This window comes from Mustelus asterias, chromosome 9 (genome assembly GCF_964213995.1).
Source record: "Mustelus asterias chromosome 9, sMusAst1.hap1.1, whole genome shotgun sequence".
Classification (NCBI taxonomy): Eukaryota; Metazoa; Chordata; class Chondrichthyes; order Carcharhiniformes; family Triakidae; genus Mustelus; species Mustelus asterias.
The window spans coordinates 39,831,653-39,850,886 of NC_135809.1; the positions used below are offsets into that span (position 1 = coordinate 39,831,653).

Genomic DNA, 19,234 nt, shown 5'->3' on the forward strand with positions numbered 1-19,234 from the left:
ATTAATTATAAGCAACTGTAGATGGGCAGATGAATTACCCAAATACAGTCAGTAAATACGTAAACTATTTTAATTAAAGAGAGCCACTTGTTTAAATCAAGAAATTTGATTAGACCCTGAACTAATTTCCTGAAAAAACATCCAAGTATAACTTGTATGTGACAAAACCAATTATTGACTGCATGCACAATGTGGCAGCTAAAAGCAGAAGCCCATTAGGTTATTGTAGTATATAATAAAACTTTGCAAATTACTTTTGGGTTTTGAGAAAGGGAACAATGTGGCTAACCTCTTTTGGGAGCGCATTAGTTATGTTTGCTCAAAATTCCCTTTTTTGCTATTTTATTCAAACATTTACCTATTTATGTTGAAGTTCCAACTAGGGAACATATTATCCTAGATTTGTTATTAGGCATTGAGAAGATTAATAATCTTGTTGTACAGGGCTCTTTAGGGAAAGTGACCATAACATGATAGAATCCTTCATTGGAATGGAAAAGAAAAAAGTTTGATATGAAACTAGGATTCTATATCTAGCAAAGGTATAAGGTGCGAGTTCGCTAAGATAGATTGGGGAACTTCATTAAAAGGCATGACAGTGGATAGGCAACAGCTAATATTTAGGGAATGAATGTATGCATTGCAATAGGTATACATTCCTTTCTGACCCAAAAGCACGACAAGGAAAGCGGCTCAACCATGTCTTACAAAATAAATTAAGGATAGTAGTAAATCCAAAGAGGAGTCATATTACGTTGCTACAAATAGTAGCAAACCTGAGGATGGGAGAAATTTAGTATTCAGCAAAAGAGGACAAAAAGATTGATTAAGAGGGGAAAAATAGAGTATGAGTGTAAACTTGCAAGTAACTTAAAAGAGGACAATAAAATAAAAATCTAAAAAGAGGAAGATTGGTGAAGATAAATGTAGGTCTCTTCCAGTCTGAAACAGTAGAATTTATGATAGAGAACAAGGAAATGGCAGAGCAATTAAACAAATACTTTAGTTCAGTCTTCACAGAAGAAGATACAAATAAGGGTCTCGTGAGAAAGAGAAATTGAAGGATATTAGTCTATTTCTGGAATAATAGTGTTGGAGAAATTAATGGGACTGAAAGCTGATAAATTCACAGAGCCTGATAATCTACATCCCAGGTTACTAAAGGAGGTGGCCATAGAAATAGTGGATGTGTTGGTAGCCATCTTCCAAAATTCTGTAGTTTATGGAACAGTCCCAGTAATTTGGAGGGTGGGAAATGTAACCTCGTTATTTTAAAAAAGGAGGCGGGGAGAAAACAGGGAAATACAGACCAGATAGCCTAACGTAAGTAGTAGGGAAAATGTTAGAGTCTATTATAAAGGATGCAATAATAGGACACTTAGAAAATATCAAAGGGAGTAGATAAAATCAACATGGATTTATGAAAGGGAAATCACATCTTGATAAACCTACTGGAGTCTTTTGATGATGTGACTAATAGAGTAGATAAGAGAGAACCAATGGATTGGTTTATTTGGATTTTCAGAAAGTTTTTGATAAAGTCCTACATAGGAGATTAGACTGCAAAATTAAAATGCATGGGATTGAGGATAATATATTGGCATGGATTGTTAATTGGTTAGTAGACAGGAAAGAGAGTAGGAATAAATGGTCTTTTTTGAAGTGGCAGGTTGTAACTGGTGGGGTCCCACAAGATCAGTGCTTGGGCCCCAGCCATTCATAATGTACATCACTAATTTAGATGAAGGAACCAAAAGTAATATTTCCAAGTTTGCTGACAACACAAAACTTGGGGAAATGTGAGTGATGAGGAGAATGTTAAGAAGCTTCAAGGTGATTTAGTCAAATTGAATGAGTAGGCAAATAATGTGGATCAATGTGAAGTTATTCTCTTTGGATGAAGAAATAGAATGACAGAATATTAATTAAATGATATATTGGAAAATGTTGATGTACAAAGGGACCTGGGTGTCCTTTCACATTGGTCACTGAAAGCAAGCATTCCGGCACAGCAAACAGTTAGAAGGCAAATGATATGTTGGCCTTCACCGCAAGAGGAGTTGAATACAGGAGCAAAGATGGCTTACTGCAGCTGTAGAGGGACTTGGTGAGATCACACTTGGAGTTTGTGTGCAGTTTTGGTTTTCTTATCTAAAAAACAATATACTTGCCATAGAGTGCAGCAAAGCTTCACCAGGTTGATTCCTAGGATGGAAGGATTGTCATATGAGGAGAGTTGTGTTCACTGGAAGTTGGAAGAATGACGGGATCTTATTGAAACATATAAAATTCTCACAGGCCTGGATCGAATAGATGCAGGGAATGTTGTTTCCTCTGGCTGGGTCTAGAACAAGGGGTCACAGTCTCAGTATACAGAGAAGGCCAATTATTCTAAGATGAGAAGAAATTTCTTCACTCAGAGATGGTGAACCTGTAGAATTCTCTACCACAGAAGGCTGTGGAGGCCAAATAACTGAATATATTTAAGAAGGAAATAGATAGATGTCTAGAGTCTAAAGGTGTCAAGAGGTATGGGGAAAGCAGAGGAGTCTGGTGATCAGATAGAGGATCAGCCATGATCATGCTGAATGATGGGGTAGATTCAAAGGGCCGAGTGACCTACTCCTGTTCCTATTTTCTGTGTTTCAATGTTCAAACAACTATGCTACCATTGTAGTAGGATGCTTAAAAATGAACCTGCCTTAAATCTTTTCAATCAATCCACAACATGTTTCTTTAATCAGTACCAAAACATTGTATATACCCAAGAAGTAATGGACTTCTGCCAGAAGATGCACACCATTGCAAGGAGCTAGTTTCATAGACATCATTGTTGAAAGTATAGATATTGGTACCATGGTCAAAGACCTTTGACAAATAAATACATTGTAGTTACTCATATTAAGAAAATCCAATCATGCTTAGTGATAGAGAGGTAACGCAAAGTTCAGTTATAGACTGTATAGCAGATATTCAAGTGCACACAACTTATGGCAGTTTTTAAAAAGTTTTAATTACACTGCAGTTCCAGTCCGAATGAAACTATACCAAAAACTTGCAGTTAATTAGGCTGAAACTGTTCCTTACTGATTTCTAGTTATTCCTCATTAAGTAGGATTTAATGATAAAAGTGTTCCAATGTAATCAAAGTTGTTAACATTGGAGGGATATTAAAAGTGAAATTTATGATCAAGAACAGTGAGACAGGTGAGAAATCTAACTAAACAACTTGAGTTGTGTTTATCTTTCGCTGAGGCACTACAAAAAAAATCCCGTTTTTAAACAGAAATGTGTGTGTCTTAGGCATGCACAGTTATGTTTACTAATCATGCATTTTTGTTTTATTTGTTCACAGGTTGTGAGCACTGTTAGCTAGGCCAACGTTTATTGTCCATCCCTAATTGCCAAGGAGAAGGTGGTGGTTGGTTGCCTTCTTAAACTGCTGCAGGCTATGTGGTGTAGGCACACCCAGTGTTGTGAGAAAGGCAATTCCAAGATTTTGATCGAAGCAAAAATGAAGGAACAGCAATATAACTCCAAGTCAAGATGCTCTGGGCTTGGAGGGGAACTTGTAGTTAGTGGTGTTCCCACTATGTCTGTTGCTCTTGTCCTTCTTGTTGGTAGAGGTCATTGATTTGGAAGGTACTGTCAAAAGAGCCCCCTCTCCAGGTGACAGTACCAGAAGGTATTCTGTGGGGGAGATGCTGGGAGTTCTGTGGTGGTGGTGGGAGGAAGGGATCCATGTCCGGGAATGGGGTGGTTTTGTGTCCGTGGGGTCCTTGTCTTTTTCTATTATTATTGGATGTGCCAATGCCTAAGTTGCTGGTGGGGCGGGCTCCAAATGATCCCGCTTCATCATCGTGACATTATGGGACCAGCATCATATGGCGGGAAAAAGTGGATACTTACTTACTAAATTATTTGAAGTTGCCTTGGCAAAAATTAATGTTTTTATTAAAAAAAACTTATGGCTTTGCTATATATGTTACATTGGTTAAATTTTGGCATTCATTTTCTAAACCAGAAGTCAGAGTAATCAAAACTAAAGTCACTGTAGGCATTATGCTGCACTCTGAACCTGCTATACAGTTTTTAAGTCATGCCAGGCTTGGGGGACAGAAAAACCATTACGAACATAAAATTGTAATTTAACAAAAGAATAACAAACAGGAGTGGAGCAGGCATGTTCATTGAGATGGTTACTTACGTTCACCTCTGTGATAGCTATATCAACAACGCTACCCACAACAATTAAGGCGTCAAATATATTCCATGCATCACAAAAATAGTGCTGCATGTGGGAAAAAAGGGAAAAGACAAGGAAACAATAAAAAAGAAAAAAGGGGAGAGAAGAGAAAATAAGAGAAAGAGGTTACATGTGCACAGTATTTCCTCTTATAGACATGACTATCTCTGAAGAGTTGACCCTCAAACCCTTTGTCATCGACACATCCAGGACTTCAAGCTGTACCAGTTGAGACATGTTAAGTCATTTTGTTACAGAACAAAATTCACAATTTTTTCATGTGATACCCTGATTTGACCTGGGTTGCTTTCCTAGTTCTGTGAAGTCTTACCAGTTCCATTGCAGTACTTGTGGTTAGTGAAACTAATGAAATTAAATATCTGACAAAGTGAAGCTGATTAAGAAACAAATAAAAAATAGACAGGTGCGATCTGGAAGAGTGTCATGTATACTCACATTGATCTCACTCAGAATGACGTCTATAATGCTGCCAATTACGATGAGGAAGTCAAAAACATTCCAGGGATCACTAAAGTAACCCTACATGGTGCAGGTGGGAAGTGGGGTGGGGTGGGGGGTGAAAGGCAGGTTAGAAGTTGGTCTTAAATTCAAGACTTTATATGGCAAATATTCTCATATTCGATAACCTCAAGATAGCACCACAACATAGTTTTGCACCATTAGTAATTCTTGTGCTGGTCCAAATCACATTTTCATATTACACCAGAAATACAATTTCTGATTAAAATAATCTACTTTCTCCCGTTGTCCTTTTTTTTGGTTACATTATCAGGAGACAGGTGATCTGGTTCCAGACCTCTATCCATACCCCATAGAGTCTACCTTTAACAGGCAGTGATCCTTTCCCTGTTTTTCTCACTATATGGAAATAATGCCTTGTCTTAATTTAGTGTATCTGCAGTTTTATTGCTGAGATTGAAAACTCAGTACATGGATTAGCCTTACCAGAAAATTCTTTCAGCAACTCATGCTTTTGTACCAACTCAAACAATGCATTTTAATTAAAGGATTCATTTTTAGCGGTTATGATGTAGCTTTCTTAGAAGTACTGTTGGTGCATATTAAACTATGTTGGAGGCTTTCACTGTTCATCTTTTGTATCCTGATTTGAAAATAAAAGTCAAGAGGAAGACAATGTATTCTTCCCAAAGATTAGTACAAGGTGTGCTTTGTAGTTTTAAAAAGATCACTCTTTTTGTTAACAATGTAGAATATTAGGGTTTTAACAATGTGAACTTACATCTCTTTAAAATTAAATATTCATGATAACTTCAACTTCAAAAGTATCATTTTGTGTTTCTGATTCCTGTCCCATCAAGTACCAAACATGTAATTTCAGAAGCTGTTAACTTTAATCATAAAGCTCAAACATAAATAGTTTGGGGGCTGGGGCGTGGGTAATGTTAAAACTAGCATTCTCAGGCACAGCACAGACAGGGATATATTTATAGAATGGCACTGAGAAGGGAATTCATAAACAGGTCAATGCTCTTCTTAAAGGGGCACAGCCAGCACCATAAAGTTATTGGTAATGATTTTTTCTCATGATTTATCAACACTAATTCATGTTGTTAATCAATGTATACCTTATAGATAATGGGAGATGAGATGCAGATGACAAGTGCTTCTTTTTCACTTAAAATATATGTATTTTTAAATCCTCTTTTAAAATTTGCAGGAACATTTATCTTTTTATGGATAAACTATTGCAGGAATTGACATTGTTAGATTAAAATATCCATTAGAATCATATGCTAATTCTTTTATTTCACGATAGACCAATTTTCCTAGTTACTTAGATCAGAAAAATATATCCAGGGCTGGATTTTCATGTCCCAAAAAAGTCAGGATGAGGACTGGAATTTGGATTTCTGCTCAAAAAGAAACCCACAAAGTTCTCATAGGTGAGAAAAGGTTTGGGTGAGGTTCAAATTACAGCCCCACACACATCACCCGTGATGTCTGGATTGCCATTAACAGGCCGAGGGGACGTTTGTATATCATATCCCACAGTATTTTTGTCAGGTCAGGCAGGCTTTGCAAGTCTTTGGAAAATAAGAAAGAGAGGTAGGAGAGTTTGGAACCTGGGGGGAAGTCTGCTGAGGAGTCAGGAACATTCTAACAGGTCAGCGTGAATCTTTTGACAACTTCAAATGACATTATTAGATTCTGTATGATAAGTGTGATGATATTGTGCCTTTAAAAAATGTATTTATATCATGTTTCTTGTGAGGGTATGTTTAAAGTTCAGCTCTTGTTTAGCTGGTGCAAATCTATCTGCAATCCAGGCAGCTCCATGCTGGGAATGCGGAGAATAATTGATCCTAGATAATGAATAATAATAATACTAATTCTATATAATAATAATGTTTTAATCTGAGCTAATGCATTTTTTGTTTATTTTTGAATTTCCCCTGGGGTTTCAGAGTAGGGTTGATTGACAAGAGACAGAGTCACGTGAGTGGGCAGAGCTAAGCATACAGAGAAAAACAGTTAGTTTCTGCTTGATCCCGAAAGAAGCGAGAGATGTTTTTCCTCTCTCTGGAGGCTGTTGTTTGAGTGTCAGAAGACAGGTGTCTCTCTGTCTCTCTATCTCCAGAAGAGTTCAAAGGCTTGAGGACTGGCAGCTCATGTACCAACAAGCAAGCCTCGGTTGTTTGTTAACTGATTTGGAAAAGAACTTTAAGTCTATGAGGAATATTGCTTAAATCAGAACTAATAGAGATAGGTTAGCAGTTAAGAATTGTATCTTGTCATGTTTAAGTATTTCAATTGGTAAAAATTAAGCTAATTAATTTGTTATATTTAAACTATACTGTTTAAAAATCACATTTATTTTGATAAAAGTTTCTCAGTGTGTCAATAGAATCACACCTGGAGAGAAACACCTTATCCTCACAGTATTGCCAAAATAAAAAAAAGGTTGGGGTTTAGTCTAACTTCAAAATATACCTTACTTTCTGATCTGGCATAAGGTAGGTGAGTTTTTCCTGTGGTGAATAATCTTGGGGTGCTGAGTTGAAAAGGTAACTATTACATTGACAAGCATTGTACAAGTGTTGAGATGTATTAGAATATTCTTTTCCATTGTAAAGTAGTGTATGGGAACTCTATTATCATGACCTGTAGCAATTTAAATGTCTGCAATGCCATAGGAAATAAAGTGCGGGGAGATGGTGACGTAGCGGTATTATCACTGGACTAGTAATCTAGAGACCCAGGGTAATGCTCTGGGGAAATGCTGGAAAATCTCAGCAGGTCTGACAGCATCTGTGGAAGGAGAATAGAGCTAACGTTTCGAGTCTGGCCCACTTGAAATGTTAGCTCTCTTCTCTCTCCACAGATGCTGTCAGATTTTCAGAGATTTTCCAGCATTTTCTGCTTTTGTTTGATTGCAGCATCCGCAGTAATTTGTTTTTATCATAATGCTCTGGGGACTTAGGTTGGGTTCGAATCCCACCATGACAGATGGTAAAATTTGAATTAAGTAAAAATCTGGAATTAAAAGTCTAATGATGACCATGAAACAGTTGTCGATTGTCATAAAAGCCCATCTGGTCCACCAATGTTCTTTAGGGAAATAAATCTGCCTACCTGCGACTCCAGACTCGTGAATGCACTCTAAAATGGCCGCTGAGGGCAATAAATGCTGACCAGTTTCAGTTTCAATAGGCTCAATTGTCTGGAGTTTTAATGTTTTGCTTTGACATTATGAATTCTTGGTTGAGTTTCATAAGCTAAGAACCACTTAGCTCAAAAGGGGGTTGTGTATACAATTTGACAGGTTATGAGGGTATTACAAGGTTTGGCCTACCTGCGACTCCAGACTCGTGAATGCACTCTAAAATGGCCGCTGAGGGCAATAAATGCTGACCATAAGACATAGGAGCAGAATTAGGCCACTCAGCCCATCGAGTCTGCTCTGCCATTCAATCATGGCTGATATTTTTCTCATCCCCATTCTCCTGCCTTTTCCCCATAACCTCTGATCCCTTTATTGATCAAGAACCTATCTATCTCTGTCTTAAAGACACTCAAGGACCTGGCCTCCACAGCCTTCTGCGGCAAAGAGTTCCACAGATTCACCACTCTCTCACTGAAGAAATTCTTCCTCATCTCTGTTTTAAAGGATCGTCCCTTTAGCTTGAGGTTGTGCCCTCTGGTTCTAGTTTTTCTTACTCGTGGAAACATCCTCTCCACATCCACTCTACCCAAGCCTCGCAGTATCCTGTAAGTTTCCTTCTAAACTCCAACGAGTACAGACCCAGAGTCCTCAACCGTTCCTCATACGACAAGCTCTTCATTCCAGGGATCATTCTTGTGAACCTCCTCTGGACCCTTTCCAAGGCCAGCACATCCTTCCTTAGATATGGGGCCCAAAACTGCTCACAATGCTCCAAATGGGGTCTGACCAGAGCCTTATGCAGCCTCAGAAGTACATCCCTGCTCTTGTATTCTAGCCCTCTGGACATGAATGCTAGCCAGAATAACTAGCCAGCAACATCCAGATCCCCTGAATGAATAAAAAAAAGCCATCTGCTCCTGGAATTCTTTGAACGATGGGCCATCTGATGTAACCTAGAGAAACCTGAGCCATCTGTTGTTTCAGTTTCAATAGGCTCAATTGTCTGGAGTTTTAATGTTTTGCTTTGACATTATGAATTCTTGGTTGAGTTTCATAAGCTAAGAACCACTTAGCTCAAAGGGGGGTTGTGTATACAAGTTGACAGGTTATGAGGGTATTAAAATATTATGGGTGGAATTCTCCTGAATCGGGGCTAAGTGCCCTTGCTAGTGGGAAAACTGGAGGGTTTTCCATTGGCTCTGGGAGTGTCAGTCAGGTGGGATTCGCCCACCTGATGGATATAAATTCATACATCCAGAGAAACCCTCTGGCCAGCCTGGCTTTTCAGAGATCGGGCCACCCAGAGACAGGTCCCCCTCCCCCACTAAAAATGAAATGGTGACTCCCTCCATACTGACAAGAGGAGCACCACCAACTCCTCACCAAAGAGGGGTATTCTCCCTCCCCCCAATCCACAAACAATATGTGTTCCCCACACCACACAGGAATGAGGGTAGTCCGACCCCACCCCCCATTCAGCCCCCAACTCATCCCTCTTCCCCACTCAGTCCACCATTCAGTCCCCCTCCCCACTCAAACACCCCACTCAGCCCCCTCCCTACTCAGACCCTCCCACTCAGGTTCCCTTCCCCAATCAGACCTCCATTCAGCTCTCTACCCCTCATCATGCCCCATATTTTAGCAGTGCCAATGATGCACTGCCCCATCGCACCATGGCACTGACACCCTGGCCTCATGCTTTGGATCCTGAGGGTTTTCATGGAGGTAGGACAAGTGGGCATTTGCCCCTCTGTCACCGCCAGGATGCAAAAGAAGGGTCTCCAAAGGGAACTTCCTGGGGGTTGGATGGGTTTGAGCTGGGGACAAGGGGCTGGCCTTGTCACTCTCCCCCAGGATGGGGGTCTTTGGCTGGACTGCCCCTTCTAGCCCTGGCAGATCTGAAGCTTAACCCTGGCATGGTGATTTCATGATGTGGAGATGCCGGCGTTGGACTGGGGTAAACACAGTAAGAAGTTTAACAACACCAGGTTAAAGTCCAACAGGTTTATTTGGTAGCAAAAGCCACACAAGCTTTCGGAGCTCTTAGCCCCTTCTTCAGGTGAGTGGGAATTCTGTTCACAAACAGAGCTTATAAAGACACAGACTCAAATTACATGAATAATGGTAGGAATGCGAATACTTACAACTAATCAAGTCTTTAAGAAACGAAACAATGGGATTGGAGAGAGCATCAAGACAGGCTAAAAAGATGTGTATTGTCTCCAGACAAGACAGCCAGTGAAACTCTGCAGGTCCACGCAACTGTGGGCGTTACAAATAGTGTGACATGAACCCAATATCCCGGTTGAGGCCGTCCGCGTGTGTGCGGAACTTGGCTATCAGTTTCTGCTCAGCGACTCTGCGCTGTCGTGTGTCGCGAAGGCCGCCTTGGAGAACGCTTACCCGAATATCAGAGGCCGAATGCCCGTGACCGCTGAAGTGCTCCCCAACAGGAAGAGAACAGCCTTGCCTGGTGATTGTCGAGCGGTGTTCATTCATCTGTTGTCGTGAATCGGAATCGGTTGCATTCTTGGACACACGCATCTCCATTAAGGACGGTCACCTCAGCACCTCACTGTACCGCAAGCCCACGGATAACCTCACGATGCTCCACTTCTCCAGCTTCCACCCTAAACACGTTAAAGAAGCCATCCCCTACGGACAAGCCCTCCGTATACACAGGATCTGCTCAGATGAGGAGGATCGCAACAGACACCTCCAGACGCTGAAAGATGCCCTCATAAGAACAGGATATGGTGCTAGACTCATTGATCAACAGTTCCAACGCGCCACAGCGAAAAACCGCACCGACCTCCTCAGAAGACAAACACGAGACACAGTGGACAGAGTACCCTTCGTTGTCCAGTACTTCCCCGGAGCGGAGAAGCTACGGCATCTCCTCCGGAGCCTTCAACATGTCATTGATGAAGACGAACATCTCGCCAAGGCCATCCCCACACCCCCACTTCTTGCCTTCAAACAACCGCACAACCTCAAACAGACCATTGTCCGCAGCAAACTACCCAGCCTTCAGGAGAACAGTGACCATGACACCACACAACCCTGCCACAGCAACCTCTGCAAGACGTGCCGGATCATCGACACAGATGCCATCATCTCACGTGAGAACATCATCCACCAGGTACACGGTACATACTCTTGCAATTCGGCCAACGTTGTCTACCTGATACGCTGCAAGAAAGGATGTCCCGAGGCATGGTACATTGGGGAAACTATGCAGACGCTGCGACAACGGATGAATGAACACCGCTCGACAATCACCAGGCAAGACTGTTCTCTTCCTGTTGGGGAGCACTTCAGCAGTCACGGGCATTCGGCCTCTGATATTCGGGTAAGCGTTCTCCAAGGCGGCCTTCGCGACACACGACGGCGCAGAGTCGCTGAGCAGAAACTGATAGCCAAGTTCCGCACACACGAGGACGGCCTCAACCGGGATATTGGGTTCATGTCACACTATTTGTAACTCCCACAGTTGCGTGGACCTGCAGAGTTTCACTGGCTGTCTTGTCTGGAGACAATACACATCTTTTTGGCCTGTCTTGATGCTCTCTCCACTCACATTGTTTCGTTTCTTAAAGACTTGATTAGTTGTAAGTATTCGCATTCCAACCATTATTCATGTAATTTGAGTCTGTGTCCTTATAAGCTCTGTTTGTGAACAGAATTCCCACTCACCTGAAGAAGGGGCTAAGAGCTCCGAAAGCTTGTGTGGCTTTTGCTACCAAATAAACCTGTTGGACTTTAACCTGGTGTTGTTAAACTTCTTATGGTGATTTCAGGCAGCTCTGTGATCAACATTTTCATTCCTGCCAGTCAGCTGTGAAACCTTGAAGTAGCTTGGTCACTTTAATCTCCATGCCGCCTGGAATAGCTGTCAGGCTTTTAAACTGCAACAGCACTCCATCCTGCAGCAGGGTTTTCCTTTTTTCTCTGTCAGAATTTGCAGGTGTGAGCAGAGCCCTTTGAAGTCCTCTGATAGAGAGGAGATGTCAATTTCACTGGGGGTCCCTTCCAAAGTTGTTCACTCAGCCCTAATGTATTCACACAGCCTTTATTAGAACTCTCTAAGCCTTCCTAGAAAGCTGAAACCTTTGAAACCCTCTCTATTGTATTGTAAACCTTTGGTCTCTTTCAATTTCATAATAAAGTGCTTTGAAAAAGGCTTTCATTCACAGCTTAATGGATTTCTACTCAGGCTCCAGTCAGCTGTGTTTATTGACATTTCCCTTCATACTTGAATGCATCAGTTGTGGTTTCTTCAAAGCGTATAAATGGTTTGCAAAAGAGGAAATAAAACAATTTAACCCCTTTGAAGAAACCATTGTAAATCAGGCCTCGAGTCTGTGCCAACATTGCAGTTAAGAATAATGGAGGTAATTGAGATGCATTCAAGTGTGAAGGGAAAGGTAAATAATCCCACATAACTGAAAGGTGAGCAGAAATCCATTAAGCTGCCAACGGGAGCCTATTTTGATGCATTGCAGCATGGAATTAACAAAGAATCAAAGGTTTGCAATGGAATAGAGAGGATTTCAAAGGTTTCAGCCTGCTAGGAAGGATCAGAGGCTTCAAATAAAAGTTGTGCGAATAAATTAGGGCTGAGTGCACAGCTGTGGAAAAGGGACCTCCCCCACCCCTACCCAGTAAAATTAACATCTCCTCTCCATTAGAGGACCTCAAAGAGGTCTGCTCATACCTGCAGCTTCTGACAGAGAAAAAGGGAAATCCCTGCTGCAGAATGGAGGGCTACTATGACTTAAAAGCCTGCCAGCTGCCCAGGGGACACGGAGATTAAAGTGACCAGGCCACTTCAAATTTTCACATCTGACTGGCAGGAATGAGGATGTTGATCACAGAGCTGTCTGAAATCATGGTAAGAGTTTTAACAACACCAGCTTAAAGTCCAACAGGTTTATTTGGTAGCAAATACCATTAGCTTTCGGAGCGCTGCTCCTTCGTCAGATGGAGTGGAAATCTGCTCTCAAACAGGGCACAGAGACACAAAATCCACTCCATCTGACGAAGGAGCAGCACTCCGAAAGCTAATGGTATTTGCTACCAAATAAACCTGTTGGACTTTAAGCTGGTGTTGTTAAAACTCTTACTGTGTTTACCCCAGTCCAACGCTGGTATCTCCACATCATGAAATCATGGTGTCAGGGGTGAGCTTCAGGTCTGCTATGCCTGGAAGGGGAAGTTCAGCCACAAGAGCCTCATCCTGTAGGAGAGTGGCGAGGTCAACTCCTGCACCCCCCCCTGAGCCAACCCAAGCCCCAGGACCTTTGAGGGACCTTCCCTCTGCAGCCTGGCAGCAACAGAAGGGCAAATGCCCACCAGAGCTACTGCCTTTACCACCTTCAGAGTGCCAGACCAGGGTGTCAGTGCCATGGTGCAATGGTACCATGTACAGTTGGCATGGCCAAGGTGCATGGCCTGGAGAGAGGCCTTAGTGGGGGTCTGAGGGGGAGCTGGGCTGAGTGGAGGGCTCTGAAGGAGGAGGTGGGCTGAGTGGGGGGGGGGGTCTGAGGTGGAGGTGGGCTGTGGGGGGTCTGAGGGGGAATGGAGGGTCGGGTCACCCTCATGCCTGCGAGGTTTGGGGAGGGGGGAGTTGGCTGACCCATTATTTGAGTGGTTGGGGAGGAGGTTGCCTTTCTGCTGAGGCATTGGGTGTGCTCCCCTGAACCGGCATTATCAGCACTAAAGCCCATCCAGTGCATTTCCTGCTGGAGAGTCAGATGAATGGTGGGGGTGTTGGGGGGGGGGGGGGGGGGTGGTGGTGAATGGGCTGTCACACCATAATTTTGCATATTTATCGGGTTGCCATGCATTATGGGCGGGAACCCAATCATGGGTGCCAAACTCATTGCGAATTAACGGGCCAGGAGAATCCGCCCCCCCCCCGCCCCCCCCCCCCCCGCAACCATCCCGACCCCATGTCTTTGATGTGGTTTCTGAATTGATGCATTGTTTGTTTTTACAGCTGAATGACACCTTTAGAAGATTTTCATTTTTATCAATGGATTTGAGGTATTTTTCAGTAAGAATGGTTGTATGTTTGAGTAAGATTTCTATTAGATTGTTGAAGGTTTAATATTTTAATGCCCATTTCAGAGAGCTGTTCATTGTTATTATATGGCTCCTGAAGTCTGTCCATAGTGGATACTGGATGAGTGGCTATGGAGGATATATGGGGGACATGGGTTATGGGGGACATGGAGGAGATGAAGGGCATGGAGGGGTAATGGGGATATGAGAGGGCATGGGGGAATGAAATGGTTTATGTCATGGGGTGGGTGAAGAGTTAGCATTAGGGGGTTTAAAATGATATGGAGGGCTGGGCCAATGTCCCCAAGAACTTTGGCAAGCTTTCAAACCAGATCATCTCAGCATCCGTACTCCTCTGATGCTAGGGAGGGAGCAGACTTGTTGTAGATGTCTCTAGGAGATGAAAGTATGTTGGATATGAGAAGAGGTGACGGCTTCGGGTTGGTGAAGTCAAGAATTGCCTTGATTTGTGTTTCTCAAACCAGAGATGAAAATCCAGCCCCTAGGGTTCAAAATTGTTCATTGCTGAGTCATGCTTTATCTATAAAACTGAGGCATGGGGTTGAGTTCTTCAGACACTCAAAGTTCATTGCCATCATTAAATATTTTAACTAATACAAATCTATCCGTTTAAGAATTTTGGATGTCTCCCAGATTTCTTTAGCTGATTATTGAGGCATCCTCAGAATTGTTTTAGAGAAAAAAAACCATTTTAGGCTAATTATAGAAAACATTTAATTTGACTCTTGGAGAAAAGATAATTGGCATCCAAGAAGTACATTGTTGAAGCCTTTTAAACTTTTGCCGCATGCATGTCATCTTAGCTGTTTTTCTGCATTGTATCCAAATTGTACACTTGTTCCCTGAAAGAAGGCAAATTAAAGATACCCAGGAGCAACATTTCAATGACTATTGGAGAATTATGATGCTATGAAACGAAGGCAGCAACAAGCAGCAACACATTCTATTTGCTGACGAGGAGATTCATGTCGTGAGATTGATGAAGAGTTAAAACTTTGCACCCATCAGTGGTTGATAATGCAATACTTTTCTCTTTGTACTCAATGTCAATATTGATGGACAGTTTGCATTGTGGCTTTACAGCTACAAGGAACTGGGTTTGATTTCATCAAACTATTTTTTCTTCAGATATGTACAGCTAATAAAGAGTTCAGAATTTTATCTGGTTGATGTGGCTTGAGTATTTAGTCAAGCCATATAAAATTACAGAATTTGTTCTTGTGTTTTTTAATAAGGGACAAAAGATCCATCCTCTCCATACAATATTTAGGTTAGCTCTGTATATACTGTGCCTAAGAAATAGTACATGTTCAATTTACAAATTAAGACAATCTGTAGTTCATAACCATTTCACCAGCCTGTACTGGCTGTGCAGATGGCTCATTATGACACTTTAAATCCAGTTGAGAAACCATCTCTGAATCTTTTTCTTTGGTCCATAAATTACAGTTCCATTTTGCTGGAAAATAATTGTTTAGAGGGATACTGTTTGACCTCAGCCAGTAGTTGGAGTGCCACAATTAACCCTCACTGCCCTCAGACGAGAGAGGAGAAATATTGGCTAGAAGTTCGGCCCCTGATCATTATCCAGTAAACAGTGATTGCTAGTTCCACGTGTGTGCAAAGTTGGTGAGAGTAGGATTGGGCTCAGTTGTCATGCCCTCCATGATTGAATAGGCTGCCAACTTGGCTCACATGTGAAGAATAGTCATATCTAAACAAGAGTACCTTCAAGAGAATGGAGAAAAGAGGGGAAAATGGTCGAGGGGAAATTCATGAGAGTGAGGACTTTATCCTTTTGCAAGGGAAGGAAAATAACTTGTAGTTTCCTGGAGGTTAATGTTACACTGGTGTTTTCTGACCTATTTTGATCAAAATTATGATGCTCCCTGAGTATTAGACAAAAAAATGTCCCCAAACAATTTTACATACAGAAAGTAGCCCTTAAATATAAACAAATCCAAGACAGAATGGCAAACAGATTAGAGTCATCTGTGGGACCAGGGTTAAAACCTACACAATCTTGTGTTAAATCTATAAACTTAAAGATTTTTTCAGGCTCATGCTGGTGAAAGGTATGAACATATTTACACAATACATAGTAGGATAAGCAAAGCAAATAAAGTAATCAAAATCATTCACCCATTTTGTATAATTCTTACTAATCGGTAAAACATTAAAAAGTGATGTCAACCATTGAAAATGAACTGATTCAAGAAACTATCCCCATAGCAAATACCAGAACTCATCTGCTTTCACCATTATTTCTTGAATTGCTTTACCGAGGAGAGATCAGGATAGGTGGTGGGTTAAGAAAAAGTATTTTTGTCTAGACTTAATGTGAAGGCTACTCATGTGAATGCACTTGAATTCTCTTTACAGGTGGATAAGGTGGCAATGTAATTTGTGGCATAATGATATCCATGAGTGTCAATGACAACATTTATAGCCTACCACTATAACTGAGCATTTTAAATTTTGTGCCCAACAGAGCAACAAATTTTCCTATTACTCTTTTCAGAATAAAAAAGAATAATAATGTGGTCCGGAATTCAAATAATCAAATATTTTTCTTTGGTAAAAGCACCTATTTGTAAATAATTCTCCTTTACTGAACATGATGTTGCATTAGTGAAAATCAGGGTGCATCTCCTAGCAACAAAGTCAAATTGTGATTTTTCGCCCTCCCTGAAATCCTATCTCCCAAAAACAGCATGACTGCTGTGTGAAATCAATTTCATCAAAATATTAAGGGTGGAAACCTATTTCCATGACAACCTCTTCTTTTACCAGGGAACTGTTGACCAAACAAAGGCATTTTATTCATTGTCAATCATAGAACGGTTGCAGCACAGAGAGAAGCCATTCAGCCTCTGTATTGGTTCTCAGCAAGGACAACACAGCTGTTTCCACACTGCTCCACTTCACTGTAGGTCCTGCAATTTTTTTCTTTTCCGACTACTCAATTCATTGTTGAAAGTCATGATTCAATCAGCTTCAACCACATAAGGTTGCTCAATAATGTGGTAGACAGAACATCTTTGAGTGCAAAATGAAAAGTTTTGCGAACATGTCTTTTTTATAAGCAATATTCAGGAATTAACCTGGTGAATTTTTGCTTTATTGCCTTAAATGCAAGAATGTCCCTACTTCAATGAGGAGACCAAAACTGCATGCAATACTCTAGCTGCGGTCTCACCGATACTTTGTAAAGTTATAGCAGTACTTCCATGAGAACGTAAGAAATAGGAGCAGGAGTATGTCACTTGGCCCATCGAGCCTGCTCTGCTACTCTGTGAGATCACGGCTGATCTGATTGTGGCCTTAACTCTACTTTCCTGGCTGTCCTCCATAACCTTTGACTCCATGTCAATCAAAAATATAACTCAGTCTTTAATATGTTTAATGACCCAATCTCCACTGCTCTCTGTGGAAGTGAATTCTAAAGACTAATAATCATTTGAAAGATGATATTCCTCCTTATCTCCATCTTAAATGGGAAAGAAGACCTTATCTATAAATTGTGCCCCCTAGTTCTAGATTGTCCAAAATACGAAACGATCTTTCAGCATCTACCCAGTCAGGCCCATAGAATCTTATATGTTGCAATAAGATCACGGGGGTGATTTTCCAAAAAAAGTGTCCATTGGGCTGGAAAATGGGAAATTTTCCCACCCGTTTTTTGGCAAACTTAGTTGGTTGGATTTCTGGCTCTGTGCTTCACAGTGTCCACTGGGGGATTCACAGCAGTAGTGCAGGGGTGCAAGACCTCATCCTGCCTGAGAGGCGAGCATCAGTGCACTGTTTCCATCCCCGTCCCCCCATTGCCAGCCTCCCAATCACTGGCCTCCCGATGGCTTTCCCGTGCCCCCCTCCCGAACGCCAACCCTGATCCCCCTCAATCGTTGGCCCCAACCCCCCCCCGATTGCCGGCCCCAACACCCCACTCCGATCACTGTCCTGACCCTTCCCCCCCCCACCGATGACCAGCCCGACCCCCTCCCTATAGCCAGGCCAATCGCCCCCTCCCTCCTCCACCAATTGCTGTGTAGAGTGCGGAGCGGTTTCAGCCTCCCACCACCACCAATTGGCCCAGCCCTAGTCAGGTTCTGCCCCGAGAAAGCCCTGCCCCTATGGCACTGCCCGGTGCCTGGTGGGCAGGGCCAGGTGCCCAATAGGCACTGCCAGTGTGCCAGGCTGACAGTTCCAGGGTGCAAGGCTGGCAATGCCAGGCTGGCACCACTGAAGGTACATCCCCTCCTGCCCCTGACCTCCTGGGGGGCCTCAATGGCATCTGCCCCCACTAGCGAGGACATCACGCCTGGTCTCTGTTACTGGGGCCAAGCTTTAACCGCAGCTGGTGAGAACCTCCCTTGGCGGAGTTGGAAACATTAGTAAGCCCAGACGATTGAGTCATGGGCTTGCTAAAGAGACGCTAATTGATATTAGTACATTATAATCAGCCTCATGGTGTTTCCCGGCGCAAGGCTGATTACGCCATAAAAAATAGCCTGGGAAAATCACGACCGGTTGGACGCTGATCGCAATTCCCGTTTCAGCTCTCCCGCAGGTATTTCCCAACCTGCTGCGCTACTCAAGCAGTGTAGCGGACTGGAAAAATCATGTCCCACATCTCAACCTTCTAAACTTCACTGAGGATAGGCCCAACCTGCTCAACCTTTCCTCATACGACAACCCCTTCATCAGCTTGGTGAACCATCTCTGAGCTGCTTCCAATGCAAGTATATCCTTCCTTAAGTAAGAAAAGCAAAACCACAGGCAATTTTCCAGATGACCTCATGAATACCCTGTACAATTGTAGCAAGACTTGTGTAAGAACCTAAGAAATAGAAGCAGGAGTAGGAGACCACGCCAGCTGCAATCTCACCAATGCCCTGTACAGTTGTAGCAAGAATTCCCTACATTCATGCTCCATCCTCCTTGCAATAAAAGCCAACACTCCATTTTCCATCCTAATTACTTGCTGTACTTGCATGCAAATTGTTTGTGATCTATGTGCAAGAACATTCAGATTCCTCTATATTGCAACATTCTGCAGTCTCTTTTCATTTAAATCATATTCCATTGTTCTTTTATTCCTGCCCAAGTGGACAATTGTACATTTTCTCACGTTATACTCATCTGCCAATTTTTTTGTCCACTCACTTATTTATATCCCTTTGTAGACTCTGTATTTTCCTCAGAACTTCCTTTCCCATCTATCGCTGTATTATCTGCAAATTGGCTACAATACA

General features: G+C 42.2%; 1 protein-coding gene across 1 annotated transcript in view; it reads right to left on the reverse strand.

The window, feature by feature from the left end:
* Window positions 1–19,234, reverse strand: part of LOC144498638 (voltage-dependent L-type calcium channel subunit alpha-1C-like) — a 1,025,631-nt gene that overhangs the window by 182,259 nt on the left and 824,138 nt on the right. The window contains exon 30 of the mRNA XM_078220060.1: window positions 4,703–4,786. Coding sequence (XP_078076186.1) covers window positions 4,703–4,786 — 84 coding nt within the window. The remainder of the gene's footprint in view (window positions 1–4,702; window positions 4,787–19,234) is intronic.